General features: G+C 42.4%; 1 protein-coding gene across 2 annotated transcripts in view; it reads left to right on the top strand.

Moving 5' to 3' along the window:
* HHIPL1 (HHIP like 1) overlaps positions 1 to 21,142 on the top strand; it is a 27,249-nt gene continuing 6,107 nt past the window's right edge. Inside the window, exons 1-6 of one of the 2 annotated variants that reach the window (XM_038405949.2) lie at positions 1 to 713; positions 5,125 to 5,771; positions 13,302 to 13,445; positions 14,891 to 15,219; positions 17,695 to 17,821; positions 18,418 to 18,563. In XM_038405949.2, the coding sequence (XP_038261877.1) occupies positions 33 to 713; positions 5,125 to 5,771; positions 13,302 to 13,445; positions 14,891 to 15,219; positions 17,695 to 17,821; positions 18,418 to 18,563 (2,074 nt within the window). In that variant the 5' untranslated portion in view covers positions 1 to 32. The remainder of the gene's footprint in view (positions 714 to 5,124; positions 5,772 to 13,301; positions 13,446 to 14,890; positions 15,220 to 17,694; positions 17,822 to 18,417; positions 18,564 to 21,142) is intronic. The other variant, XM_038405948.1, reaches the window with a different exon arrangement.

Below are 21,142 nucleotides of genomic sequence, written 5' to 3' on the forward strand. Positions count from 1 at the left end.
TGGAGCTGCCCCCCCGGGAGCCGCAGCCCAGAATGGCTCGGCCAACATCGCTGCTTCTACGTGCGCTTCCTTCCCTGCAGCTGCTCTTGGCTCTGCCCAGAGCCGGGGCGGCGCTTCAGCCTGACGCCGGGGCCCCCGGCCCTAGGGCACCGAGAGCAGCAGACAGCGGGGCCGGCCAGCTCCCGCCCCGGCGGCCGGGGAATCGCCTCTGCCGGCCCGCTGGCTTCCGGCGCGGCCAGGCTGCCCCGAGGGCCGGAGGGGTGGGAGCGGCTGGGCGAGGTGCAGCCAAGGGGCGGCCCGGGGCATTGCATAACCCGAGCCCGCCCAGGCGGGGCGTGGAGCGGGCGGGAGCCAGGCTGCCGGCCGCACTGAGCCCAGCGCCCAGCATGGTACATGGCAGCGCGGCGCCGGGTTCCGGGGGGGCTGGGCCGGGGTCGCGGCCCCCGCTCCTGGCGCCGCCGCCGCCGCCGCTGCTGCTGCTGCTGCTGCTGGCCGGGCTAGGCCACGTGCGACCCCACCCGCAGTGCCTGGACTTCAAGCCGCCCTTCAGGCCGCCGCAGCCGCTCGACTTCTGCGTGCAGTACTCGGACTTCGGCTGCTGCGACGCGGAGCAGGACCGGCAGCTGATGGAGCGGTACTACAGCCTGAGCGGCCGCCTGGCCCCGCCTGTCTACGCCGCCTGCGCCAGCCACCTGCAGGACCTGCTCTGCCAGGTGACCCTGCGCCCCCTTCCCGCAGCGCCCGCTCTGCCCGGTGACACCGCGCCCCCTGCGCCCCCTCCCCTTCCCGCAGCGCCCGCTCTGCCCGGTGACACCGCGCCCCCTGCGCCCCCTCCCCTTCCCGCAGCGCCCGCTCTGCCCGGTGACACCGCGCCCCCTGCGCCCCCTCCCCTTCCCGCAGCGCCCGCTCTGCCCGGTGACACCGCGCCCCCTGCGCCCCCTTCCCGCAGCGCCCGCTCTGCCCGGTGACACCGCGCCCCCTGCGCCCCCTTCCCGCAGCGCCCGCTCTGCCCGGTGACACCGCGCCCCCTCCCCTTCCCGCAGCGCCCGCTCTGCCCGGTGACACCACAGCCCGTGCTCCCCCTCCCCTCCCTGCAGGGCCCGCTCTGCCAGGTGACACTGCACCCCCTGTTACCTCTCCCCTTCCGAACCGCGCCAGTGGGAGCTGCGATCAGCCGAACCTGCGGATGCTGCAGGTACACAAATGGTCTCGTCCCACCAGCGGATTTCCCTGACAGGCTGCATGCCAAAGGTTGCCAGTCCCTGCTTTATGCTATTCAAAGACTTTCCATCGCAGGTGAAATTTTCAAGGGGCCAGTTAAGGCTGCTTTTGTGCTGCAAAGCAGCAAGGAAGGGGCTGAGGACAAACTATATAAAGTGAAAATAATTACATGTATGAGTACAGCCTGGTGAAAACTTTTGTAAAGAGATGGAGGGCAAAGGCTTTTTCCCATTAAACTACAATCTCCTAAATAAATATATCATTTTTAAAAGTAAGAGTATTGTGCTTCCTAGGTTGAAAATGATAAGAAGTATCAAAGGCTAAGTGGAAAGTAGAACACTTTTCTAAAAACTTGCATCAGAACTGCCAAACTGATACCATGGGTAAATCATTGCTGGATCTGAGTACCAATCCTGATTCTAATTGTTGCTGTTAAAGTCAATGCTTAGGTAAATATTTTTCGTAACTCTGTAAATTAGCTGCCTAAATAATTCAGGCATATATAAAAAAATCCAGCCAGCTACTTAAATTACTGACAGTGTTAATTTCCATTCTTATCACGGTATTGGCCAGTCTTGTCCACTAGCTTCCATGTGCTCTGGATCAAGCCCTAGAAGAGTTCAATTAGAAGCATTAATAAAACAGTATAGCTTGTAATTTGTAGAAGAGAATTTAGATCTGCTGGTCCTGCTGTGCCATGAATTCAGTGCAAAGTCAGTTAACGTTATAACTAACTGAACACAACAAATAAAGTAGCATTAGGGGTTGGATGCACCACTTGATTCGCAAGCAAAGAATTTCAAGGTCAGGCTTCTTGTGTTTCGGATTCAGAATCAGAAGGTCTCCCAACTTTGAGCATTTTAGTAGTGGAAAATACTACAGAAACATGGTTCAGTGCAGTATCTGGCTGTTCGTTAATCTTTTGTACATCATTTCCAATGAGATGTTACTGTGTGTATACAAATGGCACCACAGATGTGTTATGACTCGCATATAAGGTTATCCATAATATCTTCTGTTATTAACACTGACTTAAGACTAAGGCCTGGTCCACACTGTGGGTGGGGAATCGATCTAAGTTACGCAACTTCAGCTACATGAATAATGTAGCTGAAGTTGACATACTTAGATCTGCGGTAAGTCAACGGCTGACGCTCTCCTGTTGACTCCACCTGCACTTCTCGCCCTGGTGGAGTACCAGAGTCAACAGGAGAGCGCTCAGCGGTCGACTTATCGCATCTTCGACCCCCACTGGATCGATTGCTGCCTGTCGAGCGAGCAGGTAATATAGACAAGCCCTAAGGATCAAACACAGTAACAAAGGAATTAGGCATTCATGCTTCTATGCCATTTTTATCTCCTGTATTGAAACCAGAATATTGTTCTATAGTGCATATGGAGTGTAAGATACCCTGTCAGAGAACCATATGTACTACAGCATTTAATATGAGTCTGTTTTCTTCTCCATATGTGTGTGGAACTCCATTGAGGTCAATGTGAGCTATGCATGTGTGGCCAATATGAATGCTATAATAGCTTTAAGTTGGAATTCTCTTGCTGTTTTGTATTAAGGTTTGACTTTTAAGACCAAATCTTCAATCATGGCCAGAACAAATGCACCAGGAAATATGCCAGTTTATCTGCTATGCCTTGCACACTTTTATATTTGCATAAGTGAATTGGTGTACAGTTACTCAATCTGTGTATGCAGTTTTGGTGTTTTGTCTCATTGAATCTGCTTTTTTTCACATTAATTGCTGTTCATTTGAAGGGCAATCAGCATAATAACCTTCATTTTGCAATGAATAGGTTAACATAATAAGAAATCTTACTATACACTAACCAGATCTGTTACATAGTCCCTTGCTTTATTATGGGAGATGCCAGAACTATTATGAAAATGAAATATTGTGTGTAGTACAATTGTGTATATTTACCAGCTAATTTAAATATAGGTATCTTGGATGTTTTTTCTTTTCATCATTGACTAATGACCTAATCTGTATGTTGTTGTTTTTTTAAATTAAGCACATTTTGCTTAGGAGAAGTGTGGCCCTATAATTAAAGCACGGATTTATTCAAGAGAGTTGGTTTCTTTTCCCAGCTATACCACAGACTTGCTTAGTTATATGTGATAAATCATTCTTCCTTTCTTTGTCTGTTTATTTATCTATCACTTGAAATTAAAAATCCTTACCAATTGAGGTTTATTGCATTGTTATAGAGCACTTTAATATCTTTGTCTGGAAGGTGCATTAGAAGTGGAAAGTAATGTATTATTACTTGACAAGAAAAAACACCTGAAAATCAAGAGAACTGGGTGTTTTGGTCAGTTTGTAAGAGACAAGTAGTTTTCTGGATGTAAGTGACTTCTTATGTCAAGAAAATGTGCTTATGACAGATAACCCTTGTATGAATTTGATTCAGTTCTTAAGCAGGGCATCTTCATAAACTGTTGATTATTTGTGTTGCAGTAGCTACCAAAGGGCCCAGTCTGGATTGGAACACTGTAACATCTCATAGCTGGGGCCCTACCAAATTCATGATCCATTTTGGTCAATTTTGCAGTCATAGGATTTTAAAAATCATAAATTTCATGATTTCAGCTATTTAAATTTGAAATTTCACCGTGTTGTAATTGCAAGGGTCCTCTACCAAAAAGGAGTTGCAAGGGGCCAGGTTATTGCAGGGGGATTGTGGTACTGCTACCCTTACTTCTGCGCTGTTGCTGGCGGCAGTGCTACTTTCAGAGCTAGGCAGCTGGAGATCAGCAGCTGCTGGCCAGGAGCCCAGCTCTGAAGGCAGAGCTGCTGCCTGCAGAGCTGGAACTTCAATCAACAGGCACCATTCTCCAACCACCCAGCTCAGAAGGCAGCAGCGCAGAAATAAGGGTGGCATGGTCTGGTATTGCCACCCTTACTTCTGCACTGGTGCTGGTGGGATGCTGCCTTCAGAGCTTGGATCCTGGCCAACAGTTGCCGCTCTCTGGCCACCCAGCTCTGAAAGCAGCGCAGAAGTAAGCGTGGTAATACTGCAACCCCCCTAAAATAACCTTGCTATTCCGCTGCAACTCCCTTTTGGGTCAGGAGCCCCAGTGAAATCTGTATAGATTAGGGTAAAAGCACACAAAAGACCAGATTTCATGGGGGGAGAGCAGATTTCAGACTGTAATTTTTTTTCATGGCTATGAATTTGGTACGGCCCTACTCATAGCATGAATAGTATCTACCCTAAGAGTTTACAATCTAGTTCAATGGTCTCAAGATGCATTTGCACTCACTAGTCAGGTAGTTGGGTATTCAAATGTAGTTTGTGCTCACAGATCTGTGGTCCTCACTCTATGTTGCTGTTACAGCAGTGCATCCCTTTATCAGTTGAAGAGGAATGGAAGCTATAGAGCTATAGCAGCTCAGTTGCTGCTTCTTTCACTGTGGAAATTTTTGGACCTGATTCTTCTGTGTTGGTCCAGTTTTACCGTTACAGGTGTAACTCCATGATTTCAATGCAGTTGCTCCAGCATTAAACTGGAGTAAAGCAATGGTGACTTTTGACAATAGAGCCTGTAACACAAAACTTCACTTTTCCTCTGTTAGGACATCGGCGTGATATACACTAAGCATACCCATGAGTCTGGGTCCAGTTTTTTTTGTGTTGTCACTCAGGCTTGAATACCTGAATCCACATTTGAGAACTACCATTGAGTTGGCTCCCATCATCTGTACTTAAGGTTATTACCTCGATTGTTGGGATGAATCATTTTCAGAGGTCTGAGATCTTTACTTATGTAAATATATTTGCACCGTGAGTCACATGCATGATGTTGTGATAAAATGACGTTTCATATTTTGGTGAAATTTTTTTGGCCACATTTTGAAGTGACTGAGGTTTCTGCTCTTTCCGTAGGAATGCTCCCCCTATGCTGCTCACTTGTATGATGCTGAGGATCCTTCCACTCCCTTGCGGACAGTGGCAGGACTTTGCCAAGAATACTGTGAGCAGGTGTGGCAAAAATGCAGGTCCATGTTTCGCTATCTTTCTATGGACAAAGAATTATTGGCCCTGGAAAACAATAAGGCAAAGTTCTGCCGCTATTTGTCACTTGATGATGTGGACTATTGTTTCCCTCGCCTGCTGGTAAATCAGAATCTTAATCAAAACCTTGGGTTAGTGACTGCCAATTCAGAGGGCTGTCTCCAGTTGTGCCTAGTAGAGGTAGCTAATGGTCTGCGGAATCCTGTTGCTATGGTGCATGCACATGATGGAACTCACAGATTTTTCATTGCCGAACAAGTTGGTTTAGTTTGGACCTACCTCTCAGATCGGTCAAGGCTGGAAAAGCCATTTCTGAACATCAGTGAAGCCGTACTTACCTCACCTTGGGAAGGAGACGAGAGAGGTTTTCTAGGTATTGTCTTCCATCCTAAATTCAAATTTAATGGTAAAGTGTATGTCTACTATTCAGTTGAAGTTCATTTTGAAGAGAGAATCCGAATAAGTGAGTTCAGAATTTCTCCTGATGACATGAATACTTTGGACCATAGTTCTGAAAGGTATTGTATGCACATTTATCTGTCAAAATTATTTAAGATTTCAAAGAAAATTTCATGCATTTTTAAAGGCCTGCTAACGCAATAAACAAGATTTATTTGGCTTAATATTGCTCTTTCATTCTAATTTTATATGAAGTAAGTTCTAGTCTATTTATGCTGTAACTTTAAAGTGGAAAAAGGACATTAGTTTATAATTGAGATTTTATTTTAATGTACAAAGATCAGAAAATTCTAAACCCTTTCCCTAAGAGTAATTGTAGCTGCTTCATTTTGCACAGGTATGTATTAAGGTATAAAAGATACATGTTCAATGAAGATGAATTACAATTGCCCTGGAAAAAAACATTTGAATTTCCTAACCGTTGAACATCTAAAGATATAACTATAATGTTGCATAAAGTTTTTTGCATTTAATTTCCTTGGTTTGATGGCTGTGTAAGAAAGAAAAAAGAGAAAGAGAAACCTTGACCACACATTCAAGTATACTTCTGCACTGTGCAAGTCAAATACATCCCTACTGGAATGTCACTGAAGTCAATATAAATCAAGTCAGCGATGTTACACCAAAGATTAATTTGGCCCAGTATTCTTAGCTGAGTGATGTTGCATTCCTGTGATGTTGTGCATTCAAATAAATATGTATCTTTTGGAATGAAATAAATACAGTTGCATTTATTTGAATTTGCCAAGCTCTTCCAAAAATCACACTGTTATGAGCACATTTTGGGCTCATCAGCTCAGCACATTTAAAGTTATTAGAAAATAATATTTTAATTCATCAGTCTTAAAGCAGAAACTCTGAAAACCACCTTACTTGCCACTTCATACGTTCATCTAGTATACACTTTTTTTCCTTCCCTCCACACAGTCTCACACACATTGATATGTTTCAGAGTAGCAGCCGTGTTAGTCTGTTTTCGCAAAAAGAAAAGGAGTACTTGTGGCACCTTAGAGACTAACAAATTTATTAGAGCATAAGCTTTCGTGAGCTACAGCTCACTTCATCAGATGCATTTGGTGGAAAAAACAGAGGAGAGATTTATATACACACACACAGAGAACATGAAACAATGGGTTTATCATACACACTGTAAGGAGAGTGATCACTTAAGATAAGCCATCACCCACAGCAGGGGGGGGGAAGGAGGAAAACCTTCCATGGTGACAAGCAGGTAGACTAATTCCAGCAGTTAACAAGAATATCAGAGGAACAGTGGGGGGTGGGGTGGGGGGGAGAAATACCATGGGGAAATAGTTTTACTTTGTGTAATGACTCATCCATTCCCAGTCTCTATTCAAGCCTAAGTTAATTGTATCCAGTTTGCAAATTAATTCCAATTCAGCAGTCTCTCGTTGGAGTCTGTTTTTGAAGCTTTTTTGTTGAAGTATAGCCACTCTTAGGTCTGTGATCGAGTGACCAGAGAGATTGAAGTGTTCTCCAACTGGTTTTTGAATGTTATAATTCTTGACGTCTGATTTGTGTCCATTCATTCTTTTACGTAGAGACTGTCCAGTTTGGCCAATGTACATGGCAGAGGGGCATTGCTGGCACATGATGGCATATATCACATTGGTAGATGCGCAGGTGAACGAGCCTCTGATAGTGTGGCTGATGTGATTAGGCCCTATGATGGTATCCCCTGAATAGATATGTGGACAGAGTTGGCAACGGGCTTTGTTGCAAGGATAGGTTCCTGGGTTAGTGGTTCTGTTGTGTGGTGTGTGGTTGCTGGTGAGTATTTGCTTCAGATTGGGGGGCTGTCTGTAAGCAAGGACTGGTCTATCTCCCAAGATCTGAGAGAGCGATGGCTCGTCCTTCAGGATAGGTTGTAGATCCTTGATGATGCGTTGGAGAGGTTTTAGTTGGGGGCTGAAGGTGATGGCTAGTGGCGTTCTGTTGTTTAATCCCACTGAGAGTTACCAAAAGAAACTACAGCATTTGCTCAAGAAACTCCCTGAAAAAGCACAAGAACAAATCCGCACAGACACACCCCTGGAGCCCCGACCTGGGGTATTCTATCTGCTACCCAAGATCCATAAACCTGGAAATCCTGGACGCCCCATCATCTCAGGCATTGGCACCCTGACAGCAGGATTGTCTGGCTATGTAGACTCCCTCCTCAGGCCCTTCGTTATCAGCACTCCCAGCTATCTTCGAGACACCACCGATTTCCTGAGGAAACTACAGTCCATTGGTGATCTTCCTAAAAACACCATCCTAGCCACTATGGATGTAGAAGCCCTCTACACCAACATTCCACACAAAGATGGACTACAAGCCGTCAGGAACAGTATCCCCGATACTGTCACGGCTAACCTGGTGGCAGAACTTTGTGACTTTGTCCTGACCCATAACTATTTCACATTTGGTGACAATGTATACCTTCAAATCAGCGGCACTGCGATGGGTACCCGCATGGCCCCACAGTATGCCAACATTTTTATGGCTGACTTAGAACAACGCTTCCTCAACTCTCGTCCCCTAATGCCCCTACTCTACTTGCGCTACATTGATGACATCTTCATCATCTGGACCCATGGAAAAGAAGCTCTTGAGGAATTCCACCATGATTTCAACAATTTCCATCCCACCATCAACCTCAGCCTGGACCAGTCCACACAAGAGATACACTTCCTGGACACTACGGTGCTAATAAGCGATGGTCACATAAACACCACCCTATATCGGAAACCTACTGACCGCTATTCCTACCTACATGCCTCTAGCTTTCATCGAGATCATACCACTCGATCCATTGTCTACAGCCAAGCGCTACGATATAACCGCATTTGCTCCAACCCCTCAGACAGAGACAAACACCTACAAGATCTCTATCATGCATTCCTACAACTACAATACCCACCTGCTGAAGTGAAGAAACAGATTGACAGAGCCAGAAGAGTACCCAGAAGTCACCTACTACAGGACAGGCCCAACAAAGAAAACAACAGAACGCCACTAGCCATCACCTTCAGCCCCCAACTAAAACCTCTCCAACACATCATCAAGGATCTACAACCTATCCTGAAGGACGAGCCATCGCTCTCTCAGATCTTGGGAGACAGACCAGTCCTTGCTTACAGACAGCCCCCCAATCTGAAGCTAATACTCACCAGCAACCACACACCACACAACAGAACCACTAACCCAGGAACCTATCCTTGCAACAAAGCCCGTTGCCAACTCTGTCCACATATCTATTCAGGGGATACCATCATAGGGCCTAATCACATCAGCCACACTATCAGAGGCTCGTTCACCTGCGCATCTACCAATGTGATATATGCCATCATGTGCCAGCAATGCCCCTCTGCCATGTACATTGGCCAAACTGGACAGTCTCTACGTAAAAGAATGAATGGACACAAATCAGACGTCAAGAATTATAACATTCAAAAACCAGTTGGAGAACACTTCAATCTCTCTGGTCACTCGATCACAGACCTAAGAGTGGCTATACTTCAACAAAAAAGCTTCAAAAACAGACTCCAACGAGAGACTGCTGAATTGGAATTAATTTGCAAACTGGATACAATTAACTTAGGCTTGAATAGAGACTGGGAATGGATGAGTCATTACACAAAGTAAAACTATTTCCCCATGGTATTTCTCCCCCCCACCCCACCCCCCACTGTTCCTCTGATATTCTTGTTAACTGCTGGAATTAGTCTACCTGCTTGTCACCATGAAAGGTTTTCCTCCTTCCCCCCCCTGCTGTTGGTGATGGCTTATCTTAAGTGATCACTCTCCTTACAGTGTGTATGATAAACCCATTGTTTCATGTTCTCTGTGTGTGTGTATATAAATCTCTCCTCTGTTTTTTCCACCAAATGCATCCGATGAAGTGAGCTGTAGCTCACGAAAGCTTATGCTCTAATAAATTTGTTAGTCTCTAAGGTGCCACAAGTACTCCTTTTTCTTTTTACACATTGATATGAAAGGGCTTTCTTCTGTGCTATTGCCCTCATAGACAGCCTTGCTATACCTCTGTTTGGACTGCATCTGTTTTGACTATCCATCTCTTTTAACATGTCCTCCTAAAATCTACCTGTTTTCTCTTCTCAGTGCCTTTCAGTATCTCCTTCAGCTACCCTGAAGTGTTGTATAATTCCACAGCTATAGTATCTGTTATTATTTATTACTCTTATAGGCACAAAATTCAGAGAAAGGATGTTCAGGGGTACTAGTTTAGGGCTTGGGAGACCTCATTTCAAGTCCCTATTCTGCCACCGACTTCCTGTGTGATCTTGGAAGGTCACTTATCCTCTCTGTGCCGCAGTTCCCTATCTGTAAAATGGGAATTAATACCAAATTTCTACCTCGCAGGGTGTTGTGAGGATAAATTAATTAAATATTATGAGGAGCCCGGATACTATGGTAATGAGGGACCCTATAAATACCTTAGGTAGATAGAAATGTGTAATAATTGTGCAACATCCTGAGATACATTTGTATGAGACACTATATAAGATAACTTTTTAATTACTGTATATGCCAAACCAAAATATGCATAGTAAATTAGGAAATGTCTTTAGTGCCTTCAGTATTATTTTAAAATAATACATTTTGCATGTAATAATCGTATGCATTTTAAAAGTTTGCATTACAGTGAATTGGAGCATCCTATTCTTCTAAAACAAGGCATCATTGAAGGCAGTGTAAGGTTTTGGTTTCATAAATGTTGGTGTTTCATTGCTTAATATACGGAATTAAGGCACAAGCCAAACATATTAACTGCACCATTTTTAAGCACAGCTATATTTTTCTTATTAAAAATGTTTTACGGCATCTGAGTTAACTAATCTGATTCTGCTGTTGCTCTGCACCTACAATGCAAAGATAATTGAAGTTTTGCATGTAGGACAAAGGAGTTGGTTTATAAAGTTTATAATCTGGAGTAGGACCTCAAAATTACAGTTTTATGAGAGCACTGAATATTATGAATTTTATTATCTTTATGCTAGCACCCACAATGTGTTAGGTACCTTCCAAATACTCAAGAATGAGTGATCCTTGCTCCAAAGAAGTCACAGCCTAGTGACAGACAGAGGCTCTGGGAAGAGGAACGACAGTGTATATATGTCAATTTAGTTCCCTGTAGGCAGAATGGCAGAAGTGAGTCTTTATAAGAAATTTAGATTTGGACAGGAGAAGAGCCTTGAGAAATGGATCAGGGGTCTAACCCTGCAAACGTTCACTCTCATGCTGTCCTGTTGAATGAAGACCCATCAGGCTCTAAGTTTGTAACCTCTTGCATAGCTACTACAATGTTCATTACAAAAATAGATTCATGCTGCAACCTGAAAAAAAGCAAACCTTGGTCCTGCTGCCCTTACTTTGGCAAGGCTTCCATTGACTTCACTGTGAATATTGTCCAGAGATGGACAGTCAGGCCTGTAATCCTGTGTGGGGTTCCATTAGCATTAAGAGTGAGAATGTATCTATTCTGTTTGCCTTCCTGTTTACTAATAACTCAGTTTGTCTTGCTGTTCTGCAGAATCCCTTTGCTTTGGGAGGAGCTGAACAGAAATCAGGTTTCTATTGCTTACAGTATTCTTCTTCACTTTTACGCTTGGGTAGTGTTTTGATGTGCTGTTGAACAGCTACTCCATTCTAGAGGTGATGAAATTTAGTGGTGGATGAACTGATCCCTACATGGCTAGTTTATCTGTTTACTATGCGCTTTAGGATCTTTTAAAAGGAGAGGGGATAACATTAATGCAAGATACTGTGATTTGTTATTATCTGATCAATTATTTTTACGGATATTGGAGAGAGACTGTCAACTTGAAATACAGTGGGTTTTGTAAAATAAGAAAATAAAATACAATTCAAGTGTTACACTTGACCCTGAATCCCACTGCCAAAATGTGTATTTTTTAATCATGTTTTCTTATATTTAACTGTTTGCTATACTTAAAGTGATGCCAAATGCACAAAGTAAACCAGCTGAAAAAAGATTTTTTTCTTCAAATTTCTTTCAGTTAACAATAATGTTAGGTGTTGCTTTGAACAATAATCAGAATACTTGTCTTAACACAGTGTGACTGTTTTAAGGATGTCCCTTTAAAAATCATTTAAGTTTGTGGTTCAGTAATATACAGATTCCAGGAGCAAGTGAAATATGCATCTGTAATTCTCCTTAATAATTTGTGCCTCAAGCCTTGAGCTTTATTGTTGTTACTATTTAATATTTCATAGATTCATAGATACTAAGGTCAGAAGGGACCATTCTGATCATCTAGTCCGACCTCCTGCACAGTGCAGGCCACAGAATCTCACTCAACCACTCCTATGAAAAACCTCACCTATGTCTGAGCTATAGAAGTCCTCAAATCGTGGTTTAAAGACTTCAAGGAGCAGAGAAGCCTCCCTCAAGTGACCCGTGCCCCATGCTACAGAGGAAGGCGAAAAACCTCCAGGGCCTCTTCCAATCTGCCCTGGAGGAAAATTCCTTCCCGACCCCAAATATGGCGATCAGCTAAACCCTGAGCATATGGACAAGATTCACCAGCCAGATACTACAGAAAATTTTTTCCTGGGTAACTCAGATCCCATCCATCTAATATCCCATCTCAGGGGATTAGGCCTATTTACCCTGAATATTTAAAGATCAATTACTTACCAAAATCCCATTATCCCATCATACCATCTCCTCCATAAACTTATCGAGTAGAATCTTAAAACCAGATAGATCTTTTTCCCCCACTGCTTCCCTTGGAAGGCTATTCCAAAACTTCACTTCTCTGATGGTTAGAAACCTTTGTCTAATTTCAAGTCTAAACTTCCTGGTGGCCAGTTTTTACCCATTTGTTCTTGTGTCCACATTGGTGCTGATATTTGTAAAGCAGTAGCTCAGAAAGCCCCAATCAGAATAGTAGCCACATTGTGCCGGGCACTGTGCAAATGCACAGGTAGACCTTGGTCCTGGACCTTATAGTTTACAGTCTGATTGGAAACGAGAAGCAACAACTGTGTATGACAAATAAAAGGCACGAAGAGGGGGAGGACAGGGATAACCAAAAAAAAAAGACTGCATATGCCAAACCAAAATATGCACAGTATATTATGAAATGTGTGAAGTGCAAACAGTATTATTTTAAAAGAATACATTTTGCATGTAATAATCATAAACATGATTACATAGGTTCCTTACTGCACAATGTGATGGTTCCATATCATTGAAAATTTTGTGGATTTATCTAAAATAATAAAATCAACGGTGTCTGCCCTGTTGCACCATTTGGGATTCCAGATGACTAGTGCACAATATTGTATGGCTCAAAATATAATGTGTCTGAAATCAAAAGCTGGCCCACTGCGTGTAGCATGTTAAAGAAAAAACTCTGATTTCTCTAGAGCAAGGACAAAGCAAAATTCTATCACCAGGGTGTGGAGGAAGATTTGTATTTTTCTTGGTCCTCATACAATTTCATGCCTCAAAAGCTGTACTTAGGCTATTGTGCTACTGTGCCTTTTGCTTATAACTTACCCAGTATTGATAATGCTTCATTCCTGGTTTTGATCAGGATAATTCTGGAGGTAGAAGAGCCAGCTTCCAATCACAATGGAGGAGAGCTACTCTTTGGAGATGATGGTTATCTTTACATATTTACTGGGGATGGAGGCATGGCTGGCGATCCTTTTGGGACGTTTGGAAATGCTCAAAACAAGTATGAGCCTCTAAGTGTATGAAACTTTGTGTGTGGGGCTGGGTTGGGGAGGGGGGTTAAGTAGAAGAGATAAGCCAAGGGGAGAGGAACTATTTTTCTAGTTATGTTTGTTTCCTTAAATGTGTAATTCCAGTTTTCTCAACAGGCATTAAAGCAATATTCTTGCCTTTTTAAGGTGAATATTACAGGAATTATAGAAAATTCCTTTGGTTCTAATTTCATGCTATAATGTAATAAAACCTAGATATGTTGACATCAAATCCTGTGGCTTATCCATTAGACCATGTTTCCATTAAACCAAAATGTCTTCATTTAAAAATAAATAATTCAGAACGGAGCTCTTCCCTAATCTAGATTATGCCATTTGCAGTGCGGAACAAACACCCAAAATACTTACATTTGGAAATTAGCTGCTAATGGTGCACCGCATTTCATTTTCATTACACATTCAGTATGTTGCATAGATGCCATAATGAACCAAGTGCTGTCATAAATCTTGTTACTATATAGGAAGCTTTGTTACTGCAACCCTTTCTTCGCATATTAAGCGTTGTTATGATGCTAATTTACATTACAACAGTAACTAATGTGTTTTTTAAAGAGCTATTAAAATCTGAAACACAAACCCAATTTTTAGGCACAATATCCTGAACTGATCCCAGTTTTCTAGCATCTAGATGGCGGCTATAGAGCTTTTCACTTCCAAGACACCAGTTTAAATCTGCCACGTTGGTAGTCCCAAAAAGTAATTACTATATGAAGGCTGTTCAGTGGCCCATGCAAAATGAGATAGATGATCTTGGTCCAGTTGCTTAAGTACAACTATCCAGATAACAAAAAGCTCCACCACAATTGGCACCCTTGTTGGCAGCCAGGAGGCCAGTGTCTGATTGGGCAAGGAAATTGCCCTCACTCTGGAGGTGATCCCATTAATCCTCACTGCTGGATCTTGGTGAGGAAGCTTGCATTGCTGCTGCCACCTATTCTGGGGATAAATAGAGGGCTTCTGTCCATCTGGCATTTTTCATGAACAATAAATTCACTTAGGCTGCAGTCCTGCAAACATTAACCTGCCAACTTAACTTTTCTCCCATAGCAGTCTCATTGAGGTCTATAGATCTTCTCAGATGCTTAAAGTGAAATGTGTAAACGTTTGCAGAATCAGGCCCTTAATTTTTTACTTAAATCCATTTTTCTTTTGTATGCAAGACTAAATCCTGCCCTCATTAAAGCCCTTGGCAAAGCTCTGGCTTACTTTAAACTGCATAGGTTGGCTCCCATAAACTTCAACTAGTGAATATTTGATGCACTGAAAGACTTATGTTTTCTGAAATAGAAATTATGAAATTTTAGACTGCATTTTTTTAAAAAATACTTATCTTTGGTTAAGAATATGTGTTTAAGAGAGTGCTGTCTTTTCCCCTCTCTCTTTTGAACAAATACAGATCAACATTGCTAGGCAAAGTGTTACGGATCAATGTGGACAATAATGACCGTGGACCTCTTTATAGAATCCCTCCAGACAACCCATTTGTTAGTGACCCAAAAGCTCGACCTGAAGTCTATGCATACGGGGTGAGAAATATGTGGCGCTGCTCTTTCGATAGGGGCGAACCCTACACAAAAGAAGGGAAAGGGCGACTTTTCTGCGGAGATGTAGGACAGAATAAATTTGAAGAAGTTGACATTATAGAGAGAGGAAAAAATTATGGCTGGAGAGCAAGGGAAGGATTCAGCTGTTATGATAAGAAACTATGCACCAATTCCTCACTAGGTAATTATACACTCTAAATAAATGACCTTGATATTGGGTGGTGCCTGGACTTCCATTATTGACTTCTGCTTTCACAGGTTGATTGAGCAGTTGCTAACATGTATTTTTGGGTTTAAACTTGGCATATACAGCCTCATCCTGGGAGCAAACTGACTTGGGAAGTTACATTAAAAACTCTTGCTATTTTTGAGTTACGAGAAAAATGAACTGAACTTTAATGCCCTGGCTATTCCACTTCTTAGCCAAATATGCTGCTAATTATACCAAACTGTGCCAAGTTTTCATGGTGGTTCTGTGATTTGGATAAATATGCACAAGGGACAATTTTCATTTTTGCTACATAAACTAAACTAATATGCAAGTGTGTGGAAGTCAGAGCTATTTGCTTTATCCAACACCTTGCCCCTGAGATAGTAACATTTTACTGATTTATCTCCATAACTTGTAAATGGTTTAGCTTCATAAAGAGATTCTTCAAGCTATTATTCCCTTACCTGGATTGGTTACTCTGCTGGCTTTTAAAAGGCTACTCTGTATGCAGTGTGATGATTTATTTTTTAATCCCAAAAGGAAAACACTCTTAACTTTTTATTTTTAACACTTTGACTCAGTACACATGCTGTCTGCTACAGTTTGGTCAACATAGTAAATCTCAGGGCACGCCAGGCCATAAATGTGTATGGATTTTGGACCATAGCTTCAGTGGGAGTAAATTGGCATCGCTTCACTGCAGCCAATGGAGTGACACCACTTTACACCAGCCAAGCATCTGGCCCATTATGGTTTTTATATTGTTCAGTGCCTTACTTTTTTCTTTTTGCTATGTAAACATCATCTTCCTATGAATTTAAATATAAGGGAATTGGTACATAGGAAAGGACGTTAAGAGCTATAAAATGTGGGTTAATGAGTTGGAAGGCATGTGGCACATTTTAAGTCTGAATTCTCTTCCTTCTGCCACTGAAAAAGTAGCCTTATAAGTGTCCTTTTAATGCCTTTCTGTGTGTCAGTTACTTAAGCTACATTAATGGGAAGCTCTTTATCAGTGACACCGTGGGTTCAGAATAGTTTCTGATGCTTTCATAGATTCTTTAAAATAAAACAAGTTGAGTTGTCAGAAGTAACTACTTTAGATGGGAAGCTATGCTGTATAATTTTTATATATCCATCTTCCCTGACCCTTACAATACATGAATGCACCATGAAGTTAAGGGGAGTGGGAAGGGCTTGGCAGCTTTCAGGGTCCGGTCCGGTGTTTATGTTGTGTGAACTGCTTTCTTTATGGAAACAGCTCATTAAGTTTCTTGTCCACAACAAGGGATTTCCCAGCTGGCTTTCCTCATCCACACTACCCTCATCTTCCCAAGGCCGAGAGTTACATTTGTTGACAGAAGAGGGCTGCCTAGGATTCCCTTCAGAACTCATCAGTGCCCATTCTAGCTCAGCTACAGTGGTCGCTTCAAAGAGAGGAGGCTCTAGTGCAGCAGGCTGAGTATCAAGCTGCCATTCAAGGCTCTCCTGGAGCCAATTGCCAGTCACGGGGGTACTCACTGAGAGACTGCAGGAGAGTGCTGAGCCCTTTCGGATTCCCAGCAAATAAGTGTGGGGAAAACAGGATGGGGAGAGAAATATTTCAGAGTAACAGCCGTGTTAGTCTGTATTCGCAAAAAGAAAAGGAGTACTTGTGGCACCTTAGAGACTAACAAATTTATTTGAGCATAAGCTTTCGTGAGCTACAGCTCAAGGAGAGAAATATGTTTCCATTCTCCAATTTCCTAGCTGCTGTGAGGAAGAAGAGGGATAGAGGAGAGAAATGCATGCCCTCTTGCCCCCATATACATATGCCCTCTGTCCCTATATTCAGGAGTTAGGGAGGGGAATGAGGAAACTTTTAAGATGGAGCCCTAGAGAGTCACAAAATGACTCTCTACCCTGGTGATGTTTTGTGGTGATTTCATGAATATTTTGCATTAAATATGGCAACGCTGTCAGGATGTCTCACCACAATTATTTTGTGGCTTTTCAAGGTTAAGTTCCTCTACTTCAGAGTGTCATGCGAGATTCCCTCTGACAGGGTTGTGAACATACAGTTTCTTTCATGCTTGCAGCCCAGTTCTAGAGGGGAGAGACCAGGATCAGGAATACAGCTAGGCATCTCCCATGTCAGCATGCGGCTAATCACAGAGCCTTTAGGTCCAGCATTAAATTATTTTGTACACTTAATTACTGGGTCAGTTTCTTAATAAGGAGCCCTAGTTATCACAGCCATTTGGGAGAAGAGACCTGAAAGGCCAAAGTATAATAAAAATAAATTTGACTCCATTCAGTAGTTGGTTTAGCACAGAACAAGAAGCTGGATGGGAATTTGATAATACACATCCCTGACTAGTAACCATCTATCATTTTATTGATGGAACAGCTATTCTGTATCATACTTAAAACAAGGAAAGACACAATATCTTCTCCCCTCTACAGATGATGTGCTTCCAATTTATGCTTATCCACACAAAATGGGGAAATCTGTTATAGGAGGCTATGTCTATCGGGGTTGTGAGTCTCCAAACCTGAATGGGCTGTACATATTTGGTGATTTTATGAGTGGGTAAGTCCGGTCGCTCAGCAAGCATTACCCCCAGCTGAAATCTTCCATTTTTGCTCCATACGTCTGCAAATGCTTCTGCAGTGTAACCCTCGCTGACTTACTGTTCTTCGCTTGGTTTATTCTGAGTGCAAACCCTTACTGCATATTACAAATGACTCACGTAACATGTTTTTATGTAATCATTATTCCATGTTGTTGTGAAGGTATATGATTATCACAACAGCGGTAGATGTTGCTGATTCACTTGGTGTCAGTATATGTGAACGGATGTGGCTTTGACATTGATTTAAAACCATAAAAGAAGAGTAAATGACCATTCTGTATTCTGGTGCATCTTTAATGCGTTGCACTATCCAGTCACAGGAGGTGCCTAACTCCCATTGAAATGAATGGGAGTTAGGCACATACATACCCATGAAAGTCTGTGCCCATGTTTCTGGTCCTATTAAATGTTCATCCCCTTTCACATTAGATTCAATAGAAATGAGTGGAGAGCACACATCCGTCACACAATTGGGCAATCTTTTAATTATCCCATTTGGTACTACTAGATTAAAAGTATTTGTCCCTGTTGCAAATTATTTTTTGTCTTGCAGACGTTTAATGTCATTGAAAGAGAGAGATTCTACTGGAGAATGGCAGTACACTGAAATTTGCATGGGAACAGGACAAACGTGTGTGTTCCCTGGGCTTATCAATAATTATTATCAGTACATCATCTCTTTTGCTGAAGATGAGGCAGGTAATCATATAGTATTACACTGAACAGTGTGGTTGTATTTTATCTTCAGAGCAAAACACCTTGGAATGAGAATACTTTTTTAAGTTAAGAAGCACGCATTCTGGAGAGTAGCTCAGGTAAGATCCAGAGTGTGCCCAAACATTAAAAAAGTGGACTCCCGAGTTCTCTCAGCTACCAAAAACAAGCAATTATAATGTTCTCTTCCTTAAGTGGCCAGTGTCTCATGCAATGATGAGTCCATCAGCAGTTTTGGGAGTAGGTTGCTTGCCATTTTATTTATTTTTACTGCGGATCCATTTGCATTAGAGTCTGCCCCATTGCCATTTGGAGGGGAGTGAATGCCTGGGGACAAATATGTTAAAACATCGCTTAGCGGGAACCTTAATTTCCAATTTGAAAAAGCCATAGGAAATATATGGGGGGTACATCTACACTGCAATAAAAGAATCACAGCATGGTTTGGGGCTGGCCAGGGTCAGCTGATTCAGACTCATGAGGCTTGGGCAGCAGGGCTAAAAAGTGAAGTATAGATATTTGGGCTTAGGCTGGAGCCTGGGCTCTGAAATCCCATGCGGGGGAAAGTTCTCAGAGCCTGGGCTCAAGACCAAGCCTGAATGTCTACAGTTCTGTTTTTAGCCCTACAGCCCGAGTCCTGCGAGTGTGAATCAATTAACCCAGGCTCTGAGGTTCAATGCCAGAGGTTTTTTTTTTATTGCAGTGTAGATGCAACTGGGTGGCCAAGTTGATGGTAAAAATGAAAGGAATCTGGTATTTGTTACAACAAGCTTATGCTTTTTGGCTCATTTAGCAATCTGGACTGGACACTTAATGATGGACAGAAAATTAGACACAATGAGCGGTGACAGTGACACCTGCTCGTACTGGCCTTAAATATTGTAAATCTCCTTTCAAAGTGAAACAGAATGGAAGTTGTACACTGTTTTAGTATCTTGCAATGTGTGAATTGCAAACAATTGTATATTTCCTTTTAGGGTCATATTCTGGCAAAACTTCCGTTGATGTCAATGAGAGTTTTGCTCAGATAGTAGGTAAAGTATTTGGCCTTGGTTTTAAATAATATTATTTGTGAAAAGGCTTCAGGATAAGCTACTGGCTTTGTATGTTACAAGAGTGATCTCTTATGATATGAAACTGGGGTGAGGGGGAAGAGGATCTGAAGGGAAAACTTGACGTTGATCAAATGTTATATGCAATTCATACATATTGTTGATTGTGAGACTGAAGTAAGGATAAGCACACTGTACAATTCATAGCAGTAGACGCATTAGAGTCACTCCACAAATGTTTAGCATGGTTGCTAAGCAGCAGCATGCACTACATGGAAATTTGGGAGTTTGTACTCTTAGACGTAATGTAAGTCTGTTGGCTTCTGATCACAATGACTCCTGCCACAATCCCTGAGGTATGTTTTTATAACTCTTTGTTGTTCGTGGACAGTTGAGCAGACAATGTTTGGTATTAATGCAGGCTGAATGCAATTGAATAACTGAATATACAATTTTTCCCCTTTTTTATATTTAAAAATAAAACCCTTTATTGACATAATTAGCCTATCCCCTCCCTAGGTTTCAGAGCCAGCGCTCCAACCCAAACCACAATGTCTACACTGCTGTTTTTAGCACCACACTGCGACCCAAGTCTCTAGTCCCAGGGTCTGAGACTCACTGCAAGGGTTTTTAAAACACAATGCTGATGCCCCCCATGGAGTGCAAAGTGGATATAAAATATTACCATTCTGTAGCTTTTTACACTTACACTGCACTGGAATAAGTGACTGTACAAGGTTCAATGGAGTATCAGGTTTGTAATCTTTTACCGGGTTAGTTCTTCCTATGTATTCATTTCAGTATAATGGAAAGAAGAGGTACCACTAAATTAATATTTTCCTCAATTGAGTTCAGGGTATAATCTTCTCTTGGGCCCTTTTGCTGTCTGGAGATGTTTGTTTATGACTTTACCATTTATTTGAGTGGGCCTTCCCTTACTAAAATGATTGTTTTCAGGATTACTACTCTGACGGGTGGGAAGCAGCTCCTGTGCAATGGCAAACCACAAATCTTTTTGGTATACTTTTGGTATTTGCATAAAATTGAAGGAAGGTCCCAAATCAGCTCTCTGCAGGAAGGTGGTGCTACTGTATGGGTGGGTATCTTCTGCATGCATAAAAGTCAGGTTGTGTTCTTGGGTCCATTCCTTTGCACAGTTAACCTCATCAGTAGGGCAATGACTATTTTCGGGTTAAATGTCTGGAAAAATTATTGATGAGTCATGGCAAAATTTGATTAAAATCCAGGGGCAAATCTTGAGGCAGTTGGGAGTTTACCCAAGCAAAATCAGAGTAAAGATCTCAGGATTTTGCACACAAGGTTTCTCTTTGATATCCTTGATTCCCACTGACACCCATGATTTCTTTGATCTCAACTCTCCTGCTGCTGCTTCCCCTTCTCCTCTTCACTGCATGCATAGGAGATGCTTTAGGGGGTCTGGCAGGTCAAGGCTTCTCCCAATCAGCAGGTCTGTGCCTGTTTCTCTCTTCCCTTCTCTCTGCACTTTTGGGA

This window comes from Dermochelys coriacea, chromosome 6 (genome assembly GCF_009764565.3).
Source record: "Dermochelys coriacea isolate rDerCor1 chromosome 6, rDerCor1.pri.v4, whole genome shotgun sequence".
In the NCBI taxonomy this organism is placed as follows: Eukaryota; Metazoa; Chordata; order Testudines; family Dermochelyidae; genus Dermochelys; species Dermochelys coriacea.